Source organism: Colius striatus, chromosome 3 (genome assembly GCF_028858725.1).
Source record: "Colius striatus isolate bColStr4 chromosome 3, bColStr4.1.hap1, whole genome shotgun sequence".
Lineage (NCBI taxonomy): Eukaryota > Metazoa > Chordata > Aves > Coliiformes > Coliidae > Colius > Colius striatus.
The window spans coordinates 84463987-84482410 of NC_084761.1; the positions used below are offsets into that span (position 1 = coordinate 84463987).

General features: G+C 45.1%; 1 protein-coding gene across 3 annotated transcripts in view; it reads left to right on the forward strand.

Annotated features, from left to right (window-relative positions):
- The window catches only part of BOD1L1 (biorientation of chromosomes in cell division 1 like 1), a 39159-nt gene extending 32841 nt beyond the window's left edge, over positions 1–6318 (forward strand). The window contains exons 21-25 of one of the 3 annotated variants that reach the window (XM_061994304.1): positions 1026–1060; positions 1177–1261; positions 1708–1861; positions 3596–3739; positions 4946–6318. In XM_061994304.1, the coding sequence (XP_061850288.1) occupies positions 1026–1060; positions 1177–1261; positions 1708–1861; positions 3596–3739; positions 4946–5054 (527 nt within the window). In that variant the 3' untranslated portion in view covers positions 5055–6318. Of the gene's footprint in view, positions 1–1025; positions 1061–1176; positions 1262–1661; positions 1862–3595; positions 3740–4945 lie in introns of those variants that run through there. The other 2 variants (XM_061994306.1, XM_061994307.1) reach the window with 2 other exon arrangements.
- Positions 6319–18424: the final 12106 nt, after the last annotated feature.

Here is an 18424-nt window from a genome sequence, read left to right on the forward strand (position 1 = left end):
TGTGAATTTTAGAATACATTTCTGCTCTTTGAGATCCCTTTTGGATCCATTGCGTTGTCGTTCTTCTGTTCATTCTGCCAGTCTCATTGCTGATGTGTTCAGCATTTTTGTCACCTTTTGTGTATCTTTCAGAAAACAAAAGTAGACAGCAATTTTATGACAGAGGGGAAAAAAGGTATAAAACCTAGATTCTGTTTGGGTTGCTTCTGTCCTTCTGTTGCTGAGGATTTTTATCCTTGAAGTGTTGCAGATAATTCCATTTGACAAATCTCAAAAGCTTTTAAAATAATCTTTTTCTTATCACAGAGTTAGTCCGGGTAGAAGAGGTAAAGATCTATCCCAGAGAGCAGCCAGGTTGAGACATGGGTTGTAGGGTTGCAAGTATATTTTAACATGCACAGGCCAGTCTGTAAGAAGTATTGAATTGGAAGTAAGAAGTTTTTCAACAGAAAAAGTCACCTAATTTGCATACCAGGTATTAGACAGATTCTAAATACTATCTTTTTGAGTTACTGCCATCTTAGTGCTTTACCATGGGCAGAGTTAAACACTAGAATAGATTGCCTGGAGAGACCATGTTCTTGGAGACTTTCAAAACCAGATTAAACAAGATCTGGAGCAATATAATCTGATAATTAGTTTAGCCATGCTTCAAACAGGAGGTTGGACTAGTTGACCTCTGGAGGCCCCTTCCAAGCTAAATTTTTCTGTGCTTCTGTAATTGGTTGACAGTAGTTAAAAAGGATAAATAACTTTTGCTTTTCCATTAAAACAGCATATGTAACAAAGCAATAAATAGTGTCAGTCATAAAGCCTTGCTACTTAAAAAAAAAAAACCAAAAATCACTGTTGCAGTCCCGATATATAACAAAATAAAACAAAATTTTCTAAATGAGATCGAGACTTTAAGTGTTTTTTGAGCTTCTGTAATGTTTATGCAAAGTTGACAGTTTGAAAGAACTCCATTTTCAACTGATTGGCAAAAGATTTTAAGTTCAGGATTATGTTTTGTTCTTTCTTTTTAGGTACAGACATATCTAATAAGAAAGAAACAGCAAATGTAAGTGCAACCATTTAAATATGAAAGTTTATAGGCAGCGTGTAATGAAAAATGTCTGTCTTTTATTTAAATGAAATTGCTTTTACCTTACTTGGTTCCATTTTATTTTCTTTCAGGAAGATGAAGCTGAGAAAGCAGAAATGATAGTACGTAAAAGGGGAAGAAAGCCCAGGCGTTCTCTGGCTCAATCAGAGGAAACTGGTAAAAAGATGAAACTGTACTACTCCTAACAGAATGAGAAGATATTACTGTGCTTTTCTGTTTACTAATAGCAACAAGATAAGCTTTATTCAATTTTCTTTCTTGAGGAAAAAATCATTGAGTTACAGCTAGTGTAAATATTATGTAAATACGTGTAAATTGCTGTAATCTTATGTCAGAATTGCTGTGTCCCAGATGCTTCTATAAAGCCTCATGAATTTTCTATGAATTCTGGCTATGAGCTGCATAAGTAAACTATGGTGAATATGTTTGCAAGATGAAGTCAAACAAGTGTGAATTAAAAACGTTGAAGCATGAGGGAAATGGAAAATTACTTACTTAAAACGGGATTTGTGGATAGAATACTTTTTCTAAACTAAGTGTCCATATCCTTTTGGAGGCCTTTTGGAAAATGATAGCACATGTGTAAAATTTTACATGGACAGAAACACTGGAGCCAGAAAGAAAACGTCGGAAATTAACGTCTTCTGAAGATGAGCTAAAAGAGCAGGAGGAAGGGGAGGAGGAAGACGGTGAGGAAGATGATGAAGCACATTCCGGGGCCACGACTAGATCAGCCACAAGATTAGAGGCTCAAAGGTAACTGGGCATAGAGACACCAATATCAAGGGGATTTCTGCATTGCTCTCAGTTGTTGTGGGGTTTATTTGGGGGTTTTTTGTTGGTTCTGGGTTTTTTCCTTTTTTCTTTTATTTTTGAATTGATGAGAGCTTCCCAAATAGTTTTGGTTTTGTTTCCAGTACCACTCTTCTAGGGATGAAGAGACAAAAGGGGATTTGAGGAAACTGGTAGGGTCTCAAAAGACATACATGAATATGTCAGAAGGTAAGAATTGATCCTGTTGACTCTCTTCATCCTAGTGATGTCTCGAAAGTTGGGTCTAAGTCCACTTAGTTCTGATAGATACAAAGGGACCTCTGACCTGCAGTTCACCATTTGATATTCGGAGTTGGAACAAGGTGAAAATGTAATGTTTTGTGTCAGTTTTTTTCCCAAATACTATCCGAGTTAAATACATACATCTGCAGGACTGGAGGGTTTCATTTCTTGTACAGTGATCTGCAAGCTCAGAAAGCAATCTCTCTGCAAAAGACTGTTGTGGTAGCAAGAGGTCCATTTTCAAGAAGCTGTTCTTCATCTCCCTTAGCGTAGGTCTGCCTTCTTGTAGGCAAACTGAGTTATAGCAGAGCTTCATCCTGTGGAAACAAAGCAAGATAGCAGCTTTGGGAAGTTTTAATTTATGTTGCTGTCTTCCAGAACAGAATTGGAGTCAAGGCTTTGTTTTTATGTTCCTGGTGAGGTTTCTGTAAGTTCACAGGATTTACTTCATTCCTAAGGATATCATGTGTTAGCCTTTGGGGCTTATTTGAAGCATTATTGATAGTATGCTCTTGTATTCATAATTTCGCAGCTGAATCAGAAAGTAGTTGTGTAGTCTTTATCTAAATAAAAACTGGGAAGGTTCGCCACTATCACTTTGCAAACAACAGCTTTGTTCCAGTAAAAGCAAGGGAGCTTCCTTTAGTCTCACGTAACTCTAAAAATTGTATTGAAAGCTTAGATATTAGTGTTTTCATTCTGATTAATTCCAGAAACAGAATTCTACTTTTTTAATTATAGATGTGTGTCTTATGTCTCGGATTTCCAACGCTGTCTTTCTAGCTCTGACTGTAACAAAGCATCTCCATCTTAAGGTGCTGCAAACAGTCTGCACTTCATAAGTAGTGTTTGGGAATAATTCTCTGGAAGGGGCTGCTGCTTCATCTTCAGCATTGTTGGATTATCAGCTTTTCTGACTTGAGTAACCTGTTTTCAAACTGTGAAGTTGATCACCAGTAACTAGTTTTTCATGCTTCTGAACTGGTAGAATACTGAAGCTAATTTGAGTTCTTTTACACACTGGATAAGCAAATTATTTTTTCTTCTGCAGCTTGTTTTCCTCTCCTTCTTTTGGGGTTTTTTGTTTTAAGGTGTTTTTCTTTCTTGCTTTCTTTGTTTTGTTTTTCTTTAAATACAGACACTTGTGTATCAGAATTATTGCAGATTTTGGAACTAGGATTTTCGTTTGGTTGAATACTAGATGTGATCAATAGCCTTTTCATTCTGCATTTGATACGAAAACACCCAGCTTGGTATTTCAGTTTGCATCTCAAAGTATGCAAATGGAGGATTTTTTCTGTTTCTTTTGGCAACTTTTAGTTACTTGTTGCAAATACTGTGCAGTCTTAATTTTATGCACTTGGAATGAAAGAAGAAAGTGACTTGGTACAAGTGTTTTGCTGTATATCCATTCATCATTGTTTTGTGTTACAGAAAGCAGCCCAGCAAGCCAACCACACGTGCAACTTCTAAAGGCAGCAGTCCAAGTTCAGTTTCTCCTAGAAAACGACAGAACCTACCAGCAAAAAAAAGATCTCCAGGTGATACAAAAATTAATAAATCTCCTTCGTTGACACAGTAAGTATTAAAGTTGAATCCACTTCTGCTATTTGTTTTGGAAGCCACTACATTGATGCTTTATTTATATGTAAGACACTACTTCAGAATCTGAACAGCAGTCTAACTTCGCTCTGTTCTATTCTATTGTGATATACAAAAGCTTTTGAAGGGTTTTCTTCTGTTTACATTTTTTCATTTTCTTCCTTTCTTTAACATTTGGAATACTAGACTATTTTTATTCTTTCCATCCTCAGAAGCCTCTTGAGAGAACCTGAAAATGCTGTTACGCAGTATTTTAACTTGAGCTGTGGTTCTTTCCCAAGTGGAGGGAAGCACAGCTGAAGTCCAGGTTAAAGCAACATATGATGACATGAGTCTGATGCTTCTGAGTTCTTTCTAAGATCAGCTGATAAAAGAGAAGAAACTCTGAGAGTCCTTGTATCAAGTTTTGAAAATATTTCCCTTTCCCTCCTTCCCTGGTGCACTTTAATATTTGAAGTTGAGATTACAGTGTAAAATGCCAAGGGAGTAATAAATATGCCATACAGCTGCTATTAATCTTGTGGTTTACCTGTAAAAGGGATTATATGTCAGATACTTTCAGTTGTCGTCCCCCTTGACATGCGTCAGTGTCTTCAGACAGAACCTCAGGAATGCATGTGTCGCACTGATGGGCTGTCTCTGTTCACCTCATGTTCAGTACTTGACATGGCTATGAACAGACAAAAATTTAAGCCACAGTTAGTTGGTTGAAGCTGAAATGTGGTGGGCTTATGGATGCTTAAGTAGAGGTAAGGGCACAGGATGTCAGCCCTGTACTCCTCGTGTATGTGAGCCTTAGCCTGCTATTGCTGTTCTTCTGTCTTTGTGACACAGAGTACAGGATAATGTAGTTCGTTGTATCCTGTTAGAATCTACAAGTCTTTCCAAAAGACAGAGGAAAAAGGTGGAGAGCTCTAGCCCCAAATCACAGGACTGGAGCACTCTTCAACAGGCAGAATTAATACACCATAGCTTACTAAGTTGTGATGGGACTGTGCAAGGTTTCCCTGTGGTCTATGTTGGCATATAATGTTATAATAATAAGCTTTTTAAGTAATATGTCCTGGTAATTCATCAGAGATGGACCGTTATGTTCCATCCTCTGAACAGGATTGTGCCTGAGCAGCCTTTTACAGGTGTTTTGCAGGTCGTATCATTTTAATCATTCATAATGCTTTTCAGGTTAAAGGCGCAGTCTGCTAAACGTAAGAGGGAAGACAGCCCAACAGCAGTACGGAGGAAAGGCCAGCAGAAGACAGAGGAAACAGCAGTGAAGAAAGCAAAACGATAATCTTTACCAGCTAGTGCTGTTCATGGAAGAGTCAAAAGAAAAACAACCATCTGTGCTTCTATTTTTTTTAAAGCAAAGGGATTTGCACGTGCTTGTTTCAGAGCTCTAAGTTTAATCAATGCAGTACTTTTAAGTTACATTTTGAACAGCTTTATAAACTATTGTTTATACAGAATATTATGTACATTTATTTCAGATGAAAAATAAGTTTACTTTGTATCTGAATGAAAAACAAAGTAGTTATATATTTTATCACTGACTTGGAAAGTTAGGGTTTCCCAATGTGACGTGCTAATGCAGATGCTTCCAACCAGTGAGGCACCCCTGGGCCTACTAATACACTTTGTACATAAACTTGTAAAAATAGGTTGTATTTTACTCTGTGTATGAATCTAATTGACGATGGACATTTTATTTATTATATGGAAAGCATTGGTCTGTAAACTTTAGTATATACCTTAGGTTTTTTAATTATATATTTTACATTCTATGCAGATGTCAGTAGGAAACTTCCCCTCTGCTCCCCAGGGCTGTCTAAAACCTGAAGTTCTCTAAAACTGCTTGGACAGTTGGTCAAGTATTTTTCTCGCATGCATTGAAGTAGTTTAGCGTAGTGAAGGGGACTCAGCTCCTTTCTGTTCACATTTGTGACAAAGTATAAAATGTAATCTTACTAGATTATATTTTCACTTGTGAATTTACTACCAGCCTCAAGAAATAAATAGTATTAGGTTAGATTTATTCGCAGTCAGCCAACACTACCCAGAAATGAAACAGTTGTATCTCGCAACTAAACACCTGTTCTTTCAGTATTTTATCTTATTCAACAGAGGGACCCATTGAAATCAAATGTCACTTCTTCAAACTGTAGAGCTTCAGCATTTTATGTTACATTTTATACACAGGTATTAAAAATAGAACCTGGTATTATTGCCAGAATCTTTTTTTAATGTATATTAACTCTGGTAAGAACAAATGTTCAAGTGAAGTTGTATATAAAGTTAAACTTTTCTTATGATCAAATGTGTCTCTTGTTATGATGTGATGAGTTGCCAAACAATCTGAGATTATTTTGTTTCGTTGATATTCTGGTTTATAATTAAAAAGGATTTGGGGGGCGGCCTGCAGTTCTACTTTTTCTTTTTATTTTTTTCCTCTTTTTTTCTTTTGTGAGTTTTTTTGAACTTGTTGTAAGGCAGATGTTTCCGTCAGATTCTGCTTGGTTTCTTACTGAGATTTTTATATAAAAAGATGTTTGCCAAAACTCTGAGTTGCCATATTTTATTGTCCTTTAATTGTATTGTTTTTACAGATGTGTCTGGTTGGAGACATATCTATAAGCTTTACCTTTAAATGTTTACAGGTGCTTGTATTTTACATATTTAAACAGTAGGGCAAGGACCTAACCATTTCCCAGGCCTAGTACGCTATAAAAGCACGTGCACACATAACTTTTTCCCTAAGCAAACTTGAGTCTAAAAAAAGAAAACCTGTTTGCTCTGAAAATTAACTCCTTTTGCTTCCTACCTTAACTCTACTGCCATACTCATACACACTGCTGATGTAAACCTATACATTACTAACATTCCTGTTTGTGCACTTCTTACACAGCTTTAAGTTGTAAATTTAGTATTTTCCTTTCTTTTCCTCCTTTCCCTTTGGCACCCTGCAGTATGCCTCGTCCGGAGTGGTAGAATTCTTCTTAGCCTTTATTCTGTGAGATGAACTGTTTGGTTTTCTGTCAGTGCTTTCTAGACTTCTGATCTTATTTGGAACCCACCCTGCATCTATTTCATTTTTTTTTTCCTTGCACCTGAAAGCAGTGCTCAGGAAGTGTCTAAGGAACCCCTCACTACACTCTATGTTGTTATTATTTCTTCTCTCTGTGGGCAGTTCCTCTCCTGCCACAGTACAGTTTATACTTGCATATTTCACAAGCACATCTCTTCTGATGGGTTACAATGGTTATCAAAGCTCCTGCTCTTAAGTACAGATCCTCTTGTCTGACTGTTGCCTAATGATCTCAGCAGAGAATTACAACCCTGAAGAGAAATGACAGTCTGAGTTAACCTGCATAAAAGGTCTTCTGCTGCCCTTCCTCTTCACGTCCTTTAGGAAAATCCTCTTGTCTATGGAATGTATCTGATTCGTTGAATTCTTCCATAATATACAGGCATTGAAGGAAGTATCTTCCATCGAGAGAGCAACTTTTACTGAAGGACAGGAGGGAAGTGCCCATTCCACAAAGTATTTTAAAGTACATTTCATTTGCTGAATGATGGTATGAGGAGAATAGCATCTTCTTGTTCCTTCTCCACGAAATAGATGTTTCTGCCAGGCCCTGTCCCAGGCAATCCATGTTTGGGGTGATGGGTTTGATTTGGTTTGTATTTGCTTAGTGGTTTCATATGCCTGTCATCTAAGTGACTGTTACATTTCACAGGGAGAGCAGGGGTCTGCTGCTCTTAAAGCATAACCCGGGCATTAAATGTTTACAATTTCTAAGTTTTTCGTACACTCTGTCTCCCACAGCCGTTCCTGAGCACAAGGAGAGGAGGACAGAGAAAACAGTTTGCCTTGGGTGCAGCAGGAAGCATGTCCTTCTTGTTCTGCAGGCAGGCTTGTAGTCTAGCTTGAACTTTCATGTACAGATAAAGCAACTATGCTGTCCTACCCTGTGCAAAGTTAGAGAGGTCAGGAGAAAAATAGCGTTCTGCACCTTGATGAAAAAAATGTCCTGAAAGTGGGGTTTTTTAATTGAGAGATTTGCTCGAGGCAGTTTGTTGCCACCTTTAGTGTCAGACCGTGGCTACTCTGTAACCCATTCACACTTCTAAACCGCATGGTGTGTTTTGTTGTTGTTACAATGCCTGGGTTTTCTTCCAGCTCCCTGTCTTGGCACTGCTTCATTTCTCTGAATATTGAAATATTGAGTGAACTAAGGCCGTCCTGGGGGGAGATGGAGTTCAGGCTCCCCTGTGGAGTTTTACAGAACAAGAACTTGAATCCTGCCTGCTCCACATCAGCTGCCAAACAGCTGCCTGTTGGCTACTTATCAGTATCTCTTCATATTCTTAGTGCATCTACTTAAAAGTTAATTCCATCTCTTTACTGTCATCAACCTAAAATGCAGCTGTCTGCTATTTAGATTTTTTAATGGCACAAATGGATTTTGTTTGCTTGAGGTTTTTTGTGACGGTGCTTTTCTAAACCAACTGAAGGGTCAACAGTAAAAGTTCATTTGTTGTTTTTGTTTTTTGATGGGGCCTGGCAAGCCTGTGACTCTTGAAACTGGTGAAATTTCCCCCTGGAACTTGATCTGAAGTCAGTAGGTGCGCTCAGCAGCTGGGGCAAAGTTTTTGCTGATGCTGGCAGGTGTCTGAAAGCCTCAATTTTCTATTCCAACAGCTTCTCTGGTAACACATCTACTTCTTGATTGGGTTTTTTTTTTCAGTCTGTGACACCCATCCCAAATACACATCCACTGTTTCTTTTCTCTCAGCCTGTGTTGAGTGTCATGTGTACAGAACTAGCTCTGGCCTTGATTCCTCAGAGGCTGCATGCTGCCATGAGATGCCTTCATCTGTGCAGAAACTCTGAAAATCTGTCCCATACAATGTGACAGCCAAGAGCAGCATGTGCTACTGGCCCTTGTGACCACCGCCAAGCGTGCACTGTGGTGCGAATCCAATACCACGTCCGGTGCCAACACTGAAAGTTGGTCAAAGTCTGATACCTGCATCACTTTGTTGGCAAATGATCTTTTCCCATAGACTCTTGTCACTCCTTGCTTCTTGAAGAGGTAGTGCAACCTCGGTGATGCTGAGAGTCACCCTTGCCCTGAAGCTGGGATACACTGCGTGGTTTCCACACGTCCTTCCAAAGCAGCGTTTGATTTCCTTGGACCCATACCTATTTGTATTTTACAGAGTGAATTTAACTGGTAGCTTTTTGTTCCCTTCCCATTAAAGTAATTCTATGTGAAATGTTTTCAGCCTTAAGATTTAATGTGAACATCTTAACAAAGGTGACTGCATCATACAATTACTACAAGCTCTTGAAAACATACTCTCAACAATGCCTACTCAGTCATTTCATATACCAGCTCAGAAAACTTTATCTTCATGACTTCAACAGTCTCCCCTCTATTTCGTTTGCTTGTAGCTTCAGTTGAGGGGAAATTGCCCATGTCAGTCTTCTGCGGATTTTGGCAACTTGTTAAAGATACTGTGCCTGCTTCTTCCAGTAGATTCTGTGTCCTGGCTCTGTACGTCACACTCCATTACTTCCATCAGCTTCTCAAAAGTCTTGGGTCTGTTTCAAGCAGGGTGTTTTCTCTACTGTGACATGAAAGTTTAAACACCAAGGAAATTCTATCTACATTCTCATCTTTGTTTCCAGGTTCTGATGTTTCACCAAAATTCCTTGAAAGGCTATTTCTGATTTAAACCCCCTTCCTCTTTCAAATCCTGGCTTTTTAGCTCTTATCCGTGCTGGCTTTGTGAATAAAGTCCAAAAGAAAAACATAATAAAAATAAATGTCTCTCCAGGAGTCCCTAGATAGCTGTATTTAAAGCTAGGAACATAACACTCTTGCCAAACAACCAGGGAAGAAAAATATGGTTTGAAATGGCCGTAACTTAGTAGGGCAGGAATAGATTTTTGGCACAGACTGCGCAATTAATTAGCCCAGAGTGGAGCTTCATGGTCAAGCTGCGGCTGCAAGGCACCTCTCACCTTCCCTGTCCTTCTGACCCTTGGCCAGTGCCTTCCTCCAAGCCAGTGTTGGACTGTACAATCACACAATGCTGCACTAGGAAGCCTGAAATTTCCTCCACGAAACAAACCTGCAGATTAGTTGTAATGTGGCAAGTTGTACTGAACAGTGCATTGATGGGGCCGTGCAACTGCTGCTGCCTGTATAAAGCAGACAGCCATGTGGCTGAGAGGAGATGTGGAATCACCCTTCCCCTGTACCGTGGATCTGGGTACACTCAAATCAGTTGTCTAGGTGCACCAGTAGCTCTCACGTGCATTTACGGTACCTCCATCAAGCCATCAGTGTATAAATGGTCAGTAAGCCAATTTGTAGGGTTTGCTTTGCCTAGTCACAAAAGGAGGCTTCTTGCAAGAAGCATGGATTATCCAGCTAGTCAGGAATCCTTCCTGTCTAGCACACCAAGAAAAGGTCAGGCAGTTTTTGAAAGCTGAAGCCAGACAAATTTAGAATAGCTATAATGTGCTGTGACCGCTCTCAGCAGTGTAGGTACTTTAACAGAGAACTGACTTGCAGGGCTCGACAGCTTCTTCCCCAGTGCGGTGCTTTAAATTCTGACACGGGACAAGATTTTTCAGGGTTCTTTAGGAACTGAAATCCCATTTCTAAAACTGATGTAAAGGTTTCAGTTGTGCTGAAAGATAAAACTGAATCTACCATTGAAACATCTGAATGTAAGTCAGTTGGCTCCCTGAAGACATTAGGAATATAGATGAAACGTCAAAGCCTGCTCTATTAGGAGACTCGGATGTAATCCACAGAGCTGAGGGAGCTGTCCTGGAAGCTGACAGCACTGGCCTGTAGGAAACACCTAGGATTAGCTCTTGCAGGACAGGCGTGCAAAGCTGGAAGACAGTGTCTACCCTCTGCTTGGGTTTCATCAGGGGTGGGCCTTTATTGACCTTTCTTCCAAAGACACAGAGAAGGGTTTTTTTAATGCTGTGGTTAGAGCATGGCAGATCTTGAACTCATATATCTCAGGAAGGCAAGACTGCAGGATATCCAAAGGTGGGTATCACTCCTGTTAAGACATTTCACATCCCATGATGTGTCCTACTCACTGAGGAGCTGCAGAACAGGTCTCACTGTCCAAATTCCAGGTGTCTATTCTACTCCATAGCATATTGAGGAAACATGTTAGGGGCACACATGTACCATCATCTCATTCAGACTTTGTCACTAATAAATACTTGGGCTTTTAATTCCAAAATAGGCTTAATGTCTGTGCCTCCTGAACAGGACAAGGCATCTCCTTCCACCTCATTAATTTTTATGACATTTTAATGTCATAAGACATTAAAACAGCCTTTGAAGGGTTGTTTGTCCAGCTTGGACATTTCACCAGGCACCTAGTTAGCCTGGTTGCTTCCACAGGTGCTGTGCAGGATTCGGGCTGATGTGATATGACACCCAGTCTGTATCTACCTCCAAGGATTTTATCACAATATGAACTATTACTAATGTAAAGCTTCTTAAAATCACAGGCCCCTTGTTTCGCTGTGGCCTCAGCATTGTGTAAAGTCCTTCTTTGCTGTTTTCTAGAGCTAGTTTAGGTCAGGGCAGCTCATTGTTCCCACATTGGGAACAGTTTCTGTGAAAATTACTTTAAAAAAAAGCACTTCATAGTGAAAAAGGAGAGCATCACCTGCAGTGAGCTTTTGTTGTTTGTTTATGTATTTGTTTTGGGTTGGAAGCAAGGGAAAAGGCAACCTGGGAGCAGCAGGGTGAGATGTTGCTGCCTTTTTGATGTACTACTTTTTTCAACGTCTCACAACCGCGTCTTGTGAAATTTGCAACCTCAGTGTGGAGGTGACAGGGAAAAGACAAGAGGCAGCCGGTGCCCTAGACTGTGCAGGAGGACAGACTGAGACGCTTTACTGATCCTTGCTAGCACTGCCATCTGGATCTTTACCAGTACAATGTAAACAAAATTGCACTATGGAGGACACGATGAGTAGAGCACAGACTCGAAAGTAGAGGTGAAAAGCAAGTACTGAAAAAAAACATTAGAAGTACTTTGCTGGGACTGGAGGCTGTAACATCACCCCTGTGCTTGCTCTTAGCTTAGCTTTTATGTATTGAGCATTCACAAGTACTGACAGGACTCTGCTGAGAGTTACAATCAAATTAAGATGCAGGTGTACTGTGGGTGTGCATCTCTGTCCTCCCAATCAACATCTCTTATCAGCAAGCTAAGCTACTCCCCACTGTAGAAAAGCTGTCTGAGAGCCCTGATCTCTAATGTCATCCTATACATTGAAAATAAATATGATTTCCACTGAAAGAAACTGTTCTGTCAGTCATGAGTTTGGTTTGGAGATGACGTACCTGCTGCAGTCGTGGAGAGCTCTGGTTGGGGCTTTTCCTCATGGAAGGACAATGTTTATACATGACTTCAGCTAAGCTGCACGCAAAGTGCAGCTCTAACCTGGCTGAATCAGACAGTGGGAATAAAGTATAAAAAACTCCTCCAACATACTTCAGGGTAATTTTGGCCTTCCCTCATTAGTAAACTGTGTGAAAGGACAAAAATGGAGATGTATTTTTAATCACAGTTCCTTTGCTGATCACACAGCCAGATGCTGGCTGTGCTTCTGTGCACATACTGAGGATGTAAGTGAGAGCAACAAAGGAATATCAAAGCTATTAGTCTTATTGTCAGGTGGACAACTTCACCCTCTAATGATGCCCCTTCCTTTCTATCTTTTATTGTAATGTCACACATGCTATACAATGATTTGTATCAGTCAACATGATATAACGTGAATAAATAGAGGAATACATAAGAGGAAAATGCTCGGTGATCACATTCATAGTTCTCCAGCACCAGTTACAGTATATAAGTTTTAAAATGTTAAATAGTTATTCCTGCTTTGGTGCCCAAAGCAAGCAGAGATCTGGAATGTGATTTTCCTTTCAGATAATGATAGGTTCACTGTGCTCTTTTTGTATAAACAAATGCTAAGAATTGCTCGGTAATATAGTGCTTATTTAACTCCATTTGGGCAGGATTTTTCAGGCTAAGTAAATAGGCAACATAAGGCCACTTAAAAAAAAATTAAACTGATGATAAAAATTCTTTCAACTACTTTTGAACTTAGAACTCCAATTGGCCCTCAAGCACAAGAGATATCCTTTTAGGAGGCTTTAACCAGAGTAAAACAGGACTCCCACACTCCTGGGCACACTTCCTGTGAGAGGCCAGTTCTTTTTCTGGATCAGAGGAGTACTGGGGGACAGGACCCCTCTAAAAAATTAGAGGGGTGGTTTTTTTCCCCACTGTTAAGACATCTATGATTTTACTTTTTGCTGTCTTTTTTCCATATGAAGACTTCAGATTTTTGCCCTGCAGTCAAGCTTTGCAGGTATACATTACTTTGCCTTAGCCTGGAGCTTACAGACCAAGGAGCCTCTTCAAGCACAGCCAAGAAAGGAGAAAGGCAGCTCTACCATATAACATATTCACAAAGCTTTACTCCTATAGACATATTGCTAGCTTCATTTTTCTTCCATGAACAAAATATTGTCCAGTTACTGTTACAACTTGATAACAGATGTTAATACTATTTTATTGTATTTTCAGAATTGGGGAACTATTGCTTCCTACAGCAGTAGGATCAGGGTGTTAAAGTACAATTGGATAACATTTGCCATTATGACTATATACCGCAATGGCAGTTATCCAAAATGGAATAATCCATCACAAGTGAACACAAAGACAAGCAGACACCACCACAGGACTGGATGTGGGGATATGTTGTACTGAGACACCCTGTGAGACAGAGAAGGAAAGTTCACCTAACTCTTCTCTTGGGATTTGTCCATTTGGTTTCTTGGGACACAGTGAATACAGGGCATCCTTTGCAGATCTCGTTCTTTTACTCCTCTTCCTCTTTTCACACCTTTCTCATTTTTTTCAGCTTTTATCACCTCTTTTTTTGTATTAAAAAAAAATAGAATGGGAAAATGACTGTCAGCTTTCAAAAAAAGGATAATAATCCAAATTACTTTTGGGTTTGTTCAAGGGCATTAGACTTGAAACAGTCCATCTACACCAACTCTTCAATTTTCATTGACCAAGGGAGAGAGATGGTGTGGAACCAAAGTGCAACATGTCCATTGGACCCATATTTGCTCCACGCTTGTCCAAGAGCTAAGATACCGTGTCTTGTCCTGGTTGGGATCTGGCAAGGGTGAATATACTAAAATACAATGGAGAAAACTTTCAGGATAATGTGTTAAGGACCAGAACAGTTCCAAGCGAGAATTGAAGATGCCGGTGCTGCTGAGCATCTCGGCTGTTTGGCCAGCAAAGCACACGGCCTTTTCCCAGCAGGGCTCAGGGCTCGAACTGTTGCTTTTGAGACCTTCCCAGCCTTCTCCTTGCAAACTCCACAACTAGCAGGCAGACCGAGTGCCTTGCCTGGTTGCAAGGCAAGGCCAGACTCTGTGTGTGCTGCAGAAAGGGGAGTCCCCACGCCCTTATTGGACCTTTTGTTTCCGTGCAAGTCGCTGAGAAGCCTTGGAGAGACTGATGACTCGATGTCTCTGCAGAGGCGGCACAGCAATGGCCACTAGATGGCAACTGGCGCCCGGCCGTGGCGAGCCCTGCCCGGCCCTGCCCCGCCCTGCCCGGCCCTGCCCCGCCCTGCCCCGCCCCGCCCTGCGCTGCCCTGCGCTGCCCTGCCGTGCCCTGCCCTGCGCTGCCCTGCGCTGCCCTGCCGTGCCCTGCCCTGCGCTGCCCTGCCCTGCCCGGCCCTGCCCGGCCCTGCCCTGCCCGGCCCCGCCCTGCCCTGCGCTGCGCTGCCCTGCCCTGCCCTGCGCTGCCCTGCCCTGTCCTGCGCTGCCCTGCGCTGCCCTGCCCTGCGCTGCCCTGCCCTGCCTGGCCCTGCTCTGCGCTGCCTTGCCCTGCCCCGCCCTGCCCTGCCCCGCCCTGCCCTGCGCTGCCCTGCCCTGCGCTGCCCTGCCCCGCCCGGCCCTGCCCGGCCCTGCGCTGCCCTGCGCTGCCGTGCCCTGCCCTGCCCCGCCCTGCCCTTCCCGGCCCTGCCCGGCCCCGCCCTGCCCTGCCTGGCCCTGCCCTGCCCTGCCTGGCCCTGCCCGGCCCTGCCCTGCCCTGCCTGGCCCTGCTCTGCGCTGCCGTGCCCTGCCTTGCCCTGCCCCGCCCTGCCCTGCCCCGCCCTGCCCGGCCCTGCCCTGCCCTGCCCTTCTCGGCCCTGCCCGGCCCCGCCCTGCCCGGCCCTGCCCGGCCCTGCCCTGCCCTGCCTGGCCCTGCCCTGCCGTGCCCTGCCCTGCCCTGCCGTGCCCTGCGCTGCCCTGCCCTGCCCTTCCCGGCCCTGCCCTGCCTGGCCCTGCCCTGCCCTGCCGTGCCCTGCCGTGCCCTGCGCTGCGCTGCCCTGCCCTGCCCTGCCTGGCCCTGCCCTGCCCTGCCCTGCCCTGCGCTGCCTGGCCCTGCCCTGCGCTGCCCTGCCCTGCCCTGCGCTGCGCTGCGCTGCGCTGCGCTGAGCTGCCCTGCCCTGCCTGGCCCTGCCCTGCGCTGCCCTGCCCTGCCCTGCGCTGCCTTGCGCTGCCCTGTGCTGCGCTGCCCTGCCCTGCCCTGCCTGGCCCTGCGCTGCCCTGCCCTGCGCTGCCCTGCCCTGCCCTGCCGTGCCCTGCCCTGCCCTGCCCTGCCCTGCGCTGCGCTGCCCTGCGCTGCCTGGCCCTGCCCTGCGCTGCCCTGCCCTGCCCTGCCCTGCCGTGCCCTGCCCTGCCCTGCCCTGCCCTGCGCTGCGCTGCCCTGCCCTGCCCTGCCCTGCGCTGCCCTGTGCTGCACTGCCCTGCCCTGCCCTGCCCTGCCCTGCCCTGCCTGGCCCTGCCCAGCCCTGCGCTGCCCTGCCCTGCGCTGCCCTGCCCTGCCCTGCGCTGCACTGCGCTGCCCTGCCCTGCCCTGCCCTGCGCTGCCCTGTGCTGCGCTGCCCTGCCCTGCCCTGCCCTGCCCTGCCTGGCCCTGCCCTGCCCTGCCTGGCCCTGCCCAGCCCTGCGCTGCCCTGCCCTGCGCTGCCCTGCCCTGCGCTGCGCTGCCCTGCCCTGCCCTGCCCTGCCCTGCCCTGCCCTGCGCTGCCCTGTGCTGCGCTGCGCTGCGCTGCCCTGCCCTGCCCTGCCCTGCGCTGCCCTGCCCTGCCCTGCGCTGCCCTGCGCTGCCCTGCCCTGCCCTGCCCTGCCCAGTCCTGCACTGCCCTGTGCTGCGCTGCGCTGCGCTGCCCTGCCCTGCCCTGCCCTGCCCTGCCCTGCGCTGCCCTGCCCTGCGCTGCCCTGTGCTGCGCTGCGCTGCGCTGCCCTGCCCTGCCCTGCCCTGCGCTGCCCTGTGCTGCGCTGCCCTGCCCTGCCCTGCCCTGCCCTGCCCTGCCCTGCGCTGCCCTGCGCTGCGCTGCGCTGCGCTGCGCTGCCCTGCCCTGCCCTGCCCTGCCCTGCGCTGCCCTGTGCTGCGCTGCCCTGCCCTGCCCTGCCTGGCCCTGCCCTGCCCTGCCTGGCCCTGCCCAGTCCTGCACTGCCCTGCCCTGCGCTGCGCTGCCCTGCGCTGCTCTGCCCTGCCCTGCGCTGCTCTGCCCTGCGCTGCCCTGCGCTGCGCTGCCCTGCCCTGCCATGCCCTGCCCTGCCCTGCCCACCTGCCCCGCTGCACCCGCCGCATGGGACTCAGAACTCGGCGGGAAGAATGTGGGGCTGTGGGTGAGTGACTGTCCTGCGGCCACCAGGACTGCCCATCACATCCCCCACTCTTCCTGCATGGGCGGTGCGCACTGGCCTCGGCAGGATGCCACCCATTTCTGCGGGAATACCACCTTTGGCAACTCTCTATCCACCAATATCCCATGCAGTGCTATGGTTACAGTTACAGTACATGCATATTAAATTCTATGTAACACGGGCCTATGTTTATAAGCACGTCAAACCTCTTGAAGAACAATGCATTTAACATTTTCTTCTCAAGTATAACAAGTTAGATCTGGAGATTTAATAGAAGCTATCCATTCAGCCACAGTTTCCTTGCCCAGACCTTCCCATTTTTGTCTATTTCCAGACCCCCTGTTCCTAGCACTTTTTCATTCTCCCCATCTACACTTTCGATCTGACTTGTCTTTCTCTGCTCAATGTCCATTTGTTCACACCACAAGCACTCCAGTTCCCTCACAAGATCCCTCTCAGCTCTTGGTTCTCTCTTCTTTCCCTCTCTCTCTTTCCTTTTCCTTCATCATTTTGTTATATGCTCTTGAATCAGACAGCTCTGATCTCTCCCTCTGCCTTTGTTCTCTTTTTATTTCCCAAAAAGTCCTTCCTTCAGCTCCATTTTTCCCTGCTCTCAGCCGTCTTGCCACAACCAAGAACTTTTTTGAATGTCAAAAGCACCTGGACATACTGACATCCAAACAGGTTAGACACAGGCTAAAGGACCTTTACGTTTACTCTTACTAGCTGCTGAGACTAAAGATGCTAAGAGAAGTTGTGAAAATGATGGCTAGAGCAATTATAATCCCATTTTCATCAGCCATCCTTATTCCTCATTTTTTTGCCCTTTACTCTGATGTGATTGGAATTACCTTTCAGGCTCCCAGGACCCAGCAAGCAAGAACTGGGACAGTCACAACCAACACCATCTAAGCCAGTGGGTGGAAAAATAAAACCAGTTCTTGAAGGACACCATCAAACACTCTGCATCTTAGAGAAAAGATACAGGGGATTTCTCTGTGTCAGCTGGGGGTCAGGTGCTAGGGTGCATGACAAGGGATGCACAGCAGAGCTAGTTACAGTCCAGTATTTTCATAAGCTGATCATATCAGGAGGCTCAGAAACAAAGCTTTGTGAAAAGGAGTTTATTAAAAGCAAGGGTATATTATGATGTTCATAAGAACTACCACCACCACACACCCTGTCCAAAGGGCTGCGGCTACTAGAACAAAGTTATGCACAGATTCCTGTCCTGACAACGATCCCTAGATGACAAGCTACTTCATGTCTCCACAACTTGTCTTCTGCTCACTGAAAGGGTCTCACTAGCTCATTATCCGGGTATTCTGACATTTAATATGCTGTCCATAAAAGGAGCAGTTACCTTATCCCAGAGCAGTTACGTGAGGTGCCCAGGCCTGCTCCTGAAGTCACCACGTACTTGATGGGAGCTGCTGCAGTGCACCCGGCCAAATGCACAGCCAGGAGCAAGGCACAGGAGGTTGGAGGGTGCAAGCTCTTCCACAGCTGCCATAGATTGCAGGGATGTGAACTCCTCTCCAGCAGGGTGCTGCTCTTCCAGAGTCTGCCAGTGCTGCTCAGGGCTTTGGGATCAACTCACCTTATGGCTGCAGAGGTTCCTTACAGTTAACTCTTGAGGAGCCACTGAAATAGCTAGATTAAACACAGGGAATGAAATATTATTGTGAATATATGATGGTCTTTTGCCTTTGCACAATTTTTGTCCACTCCATGATAGCTACAGGTAAAGTCTGAGGTATGAGTATCAACATGGGCACAACTGATGAGTAAGCATATATATCATTCATGTTGGAGATGTGCAGACAACCAGACAATCACCACAGCACTACAAGGGAGGTTAGACTACCAGGGG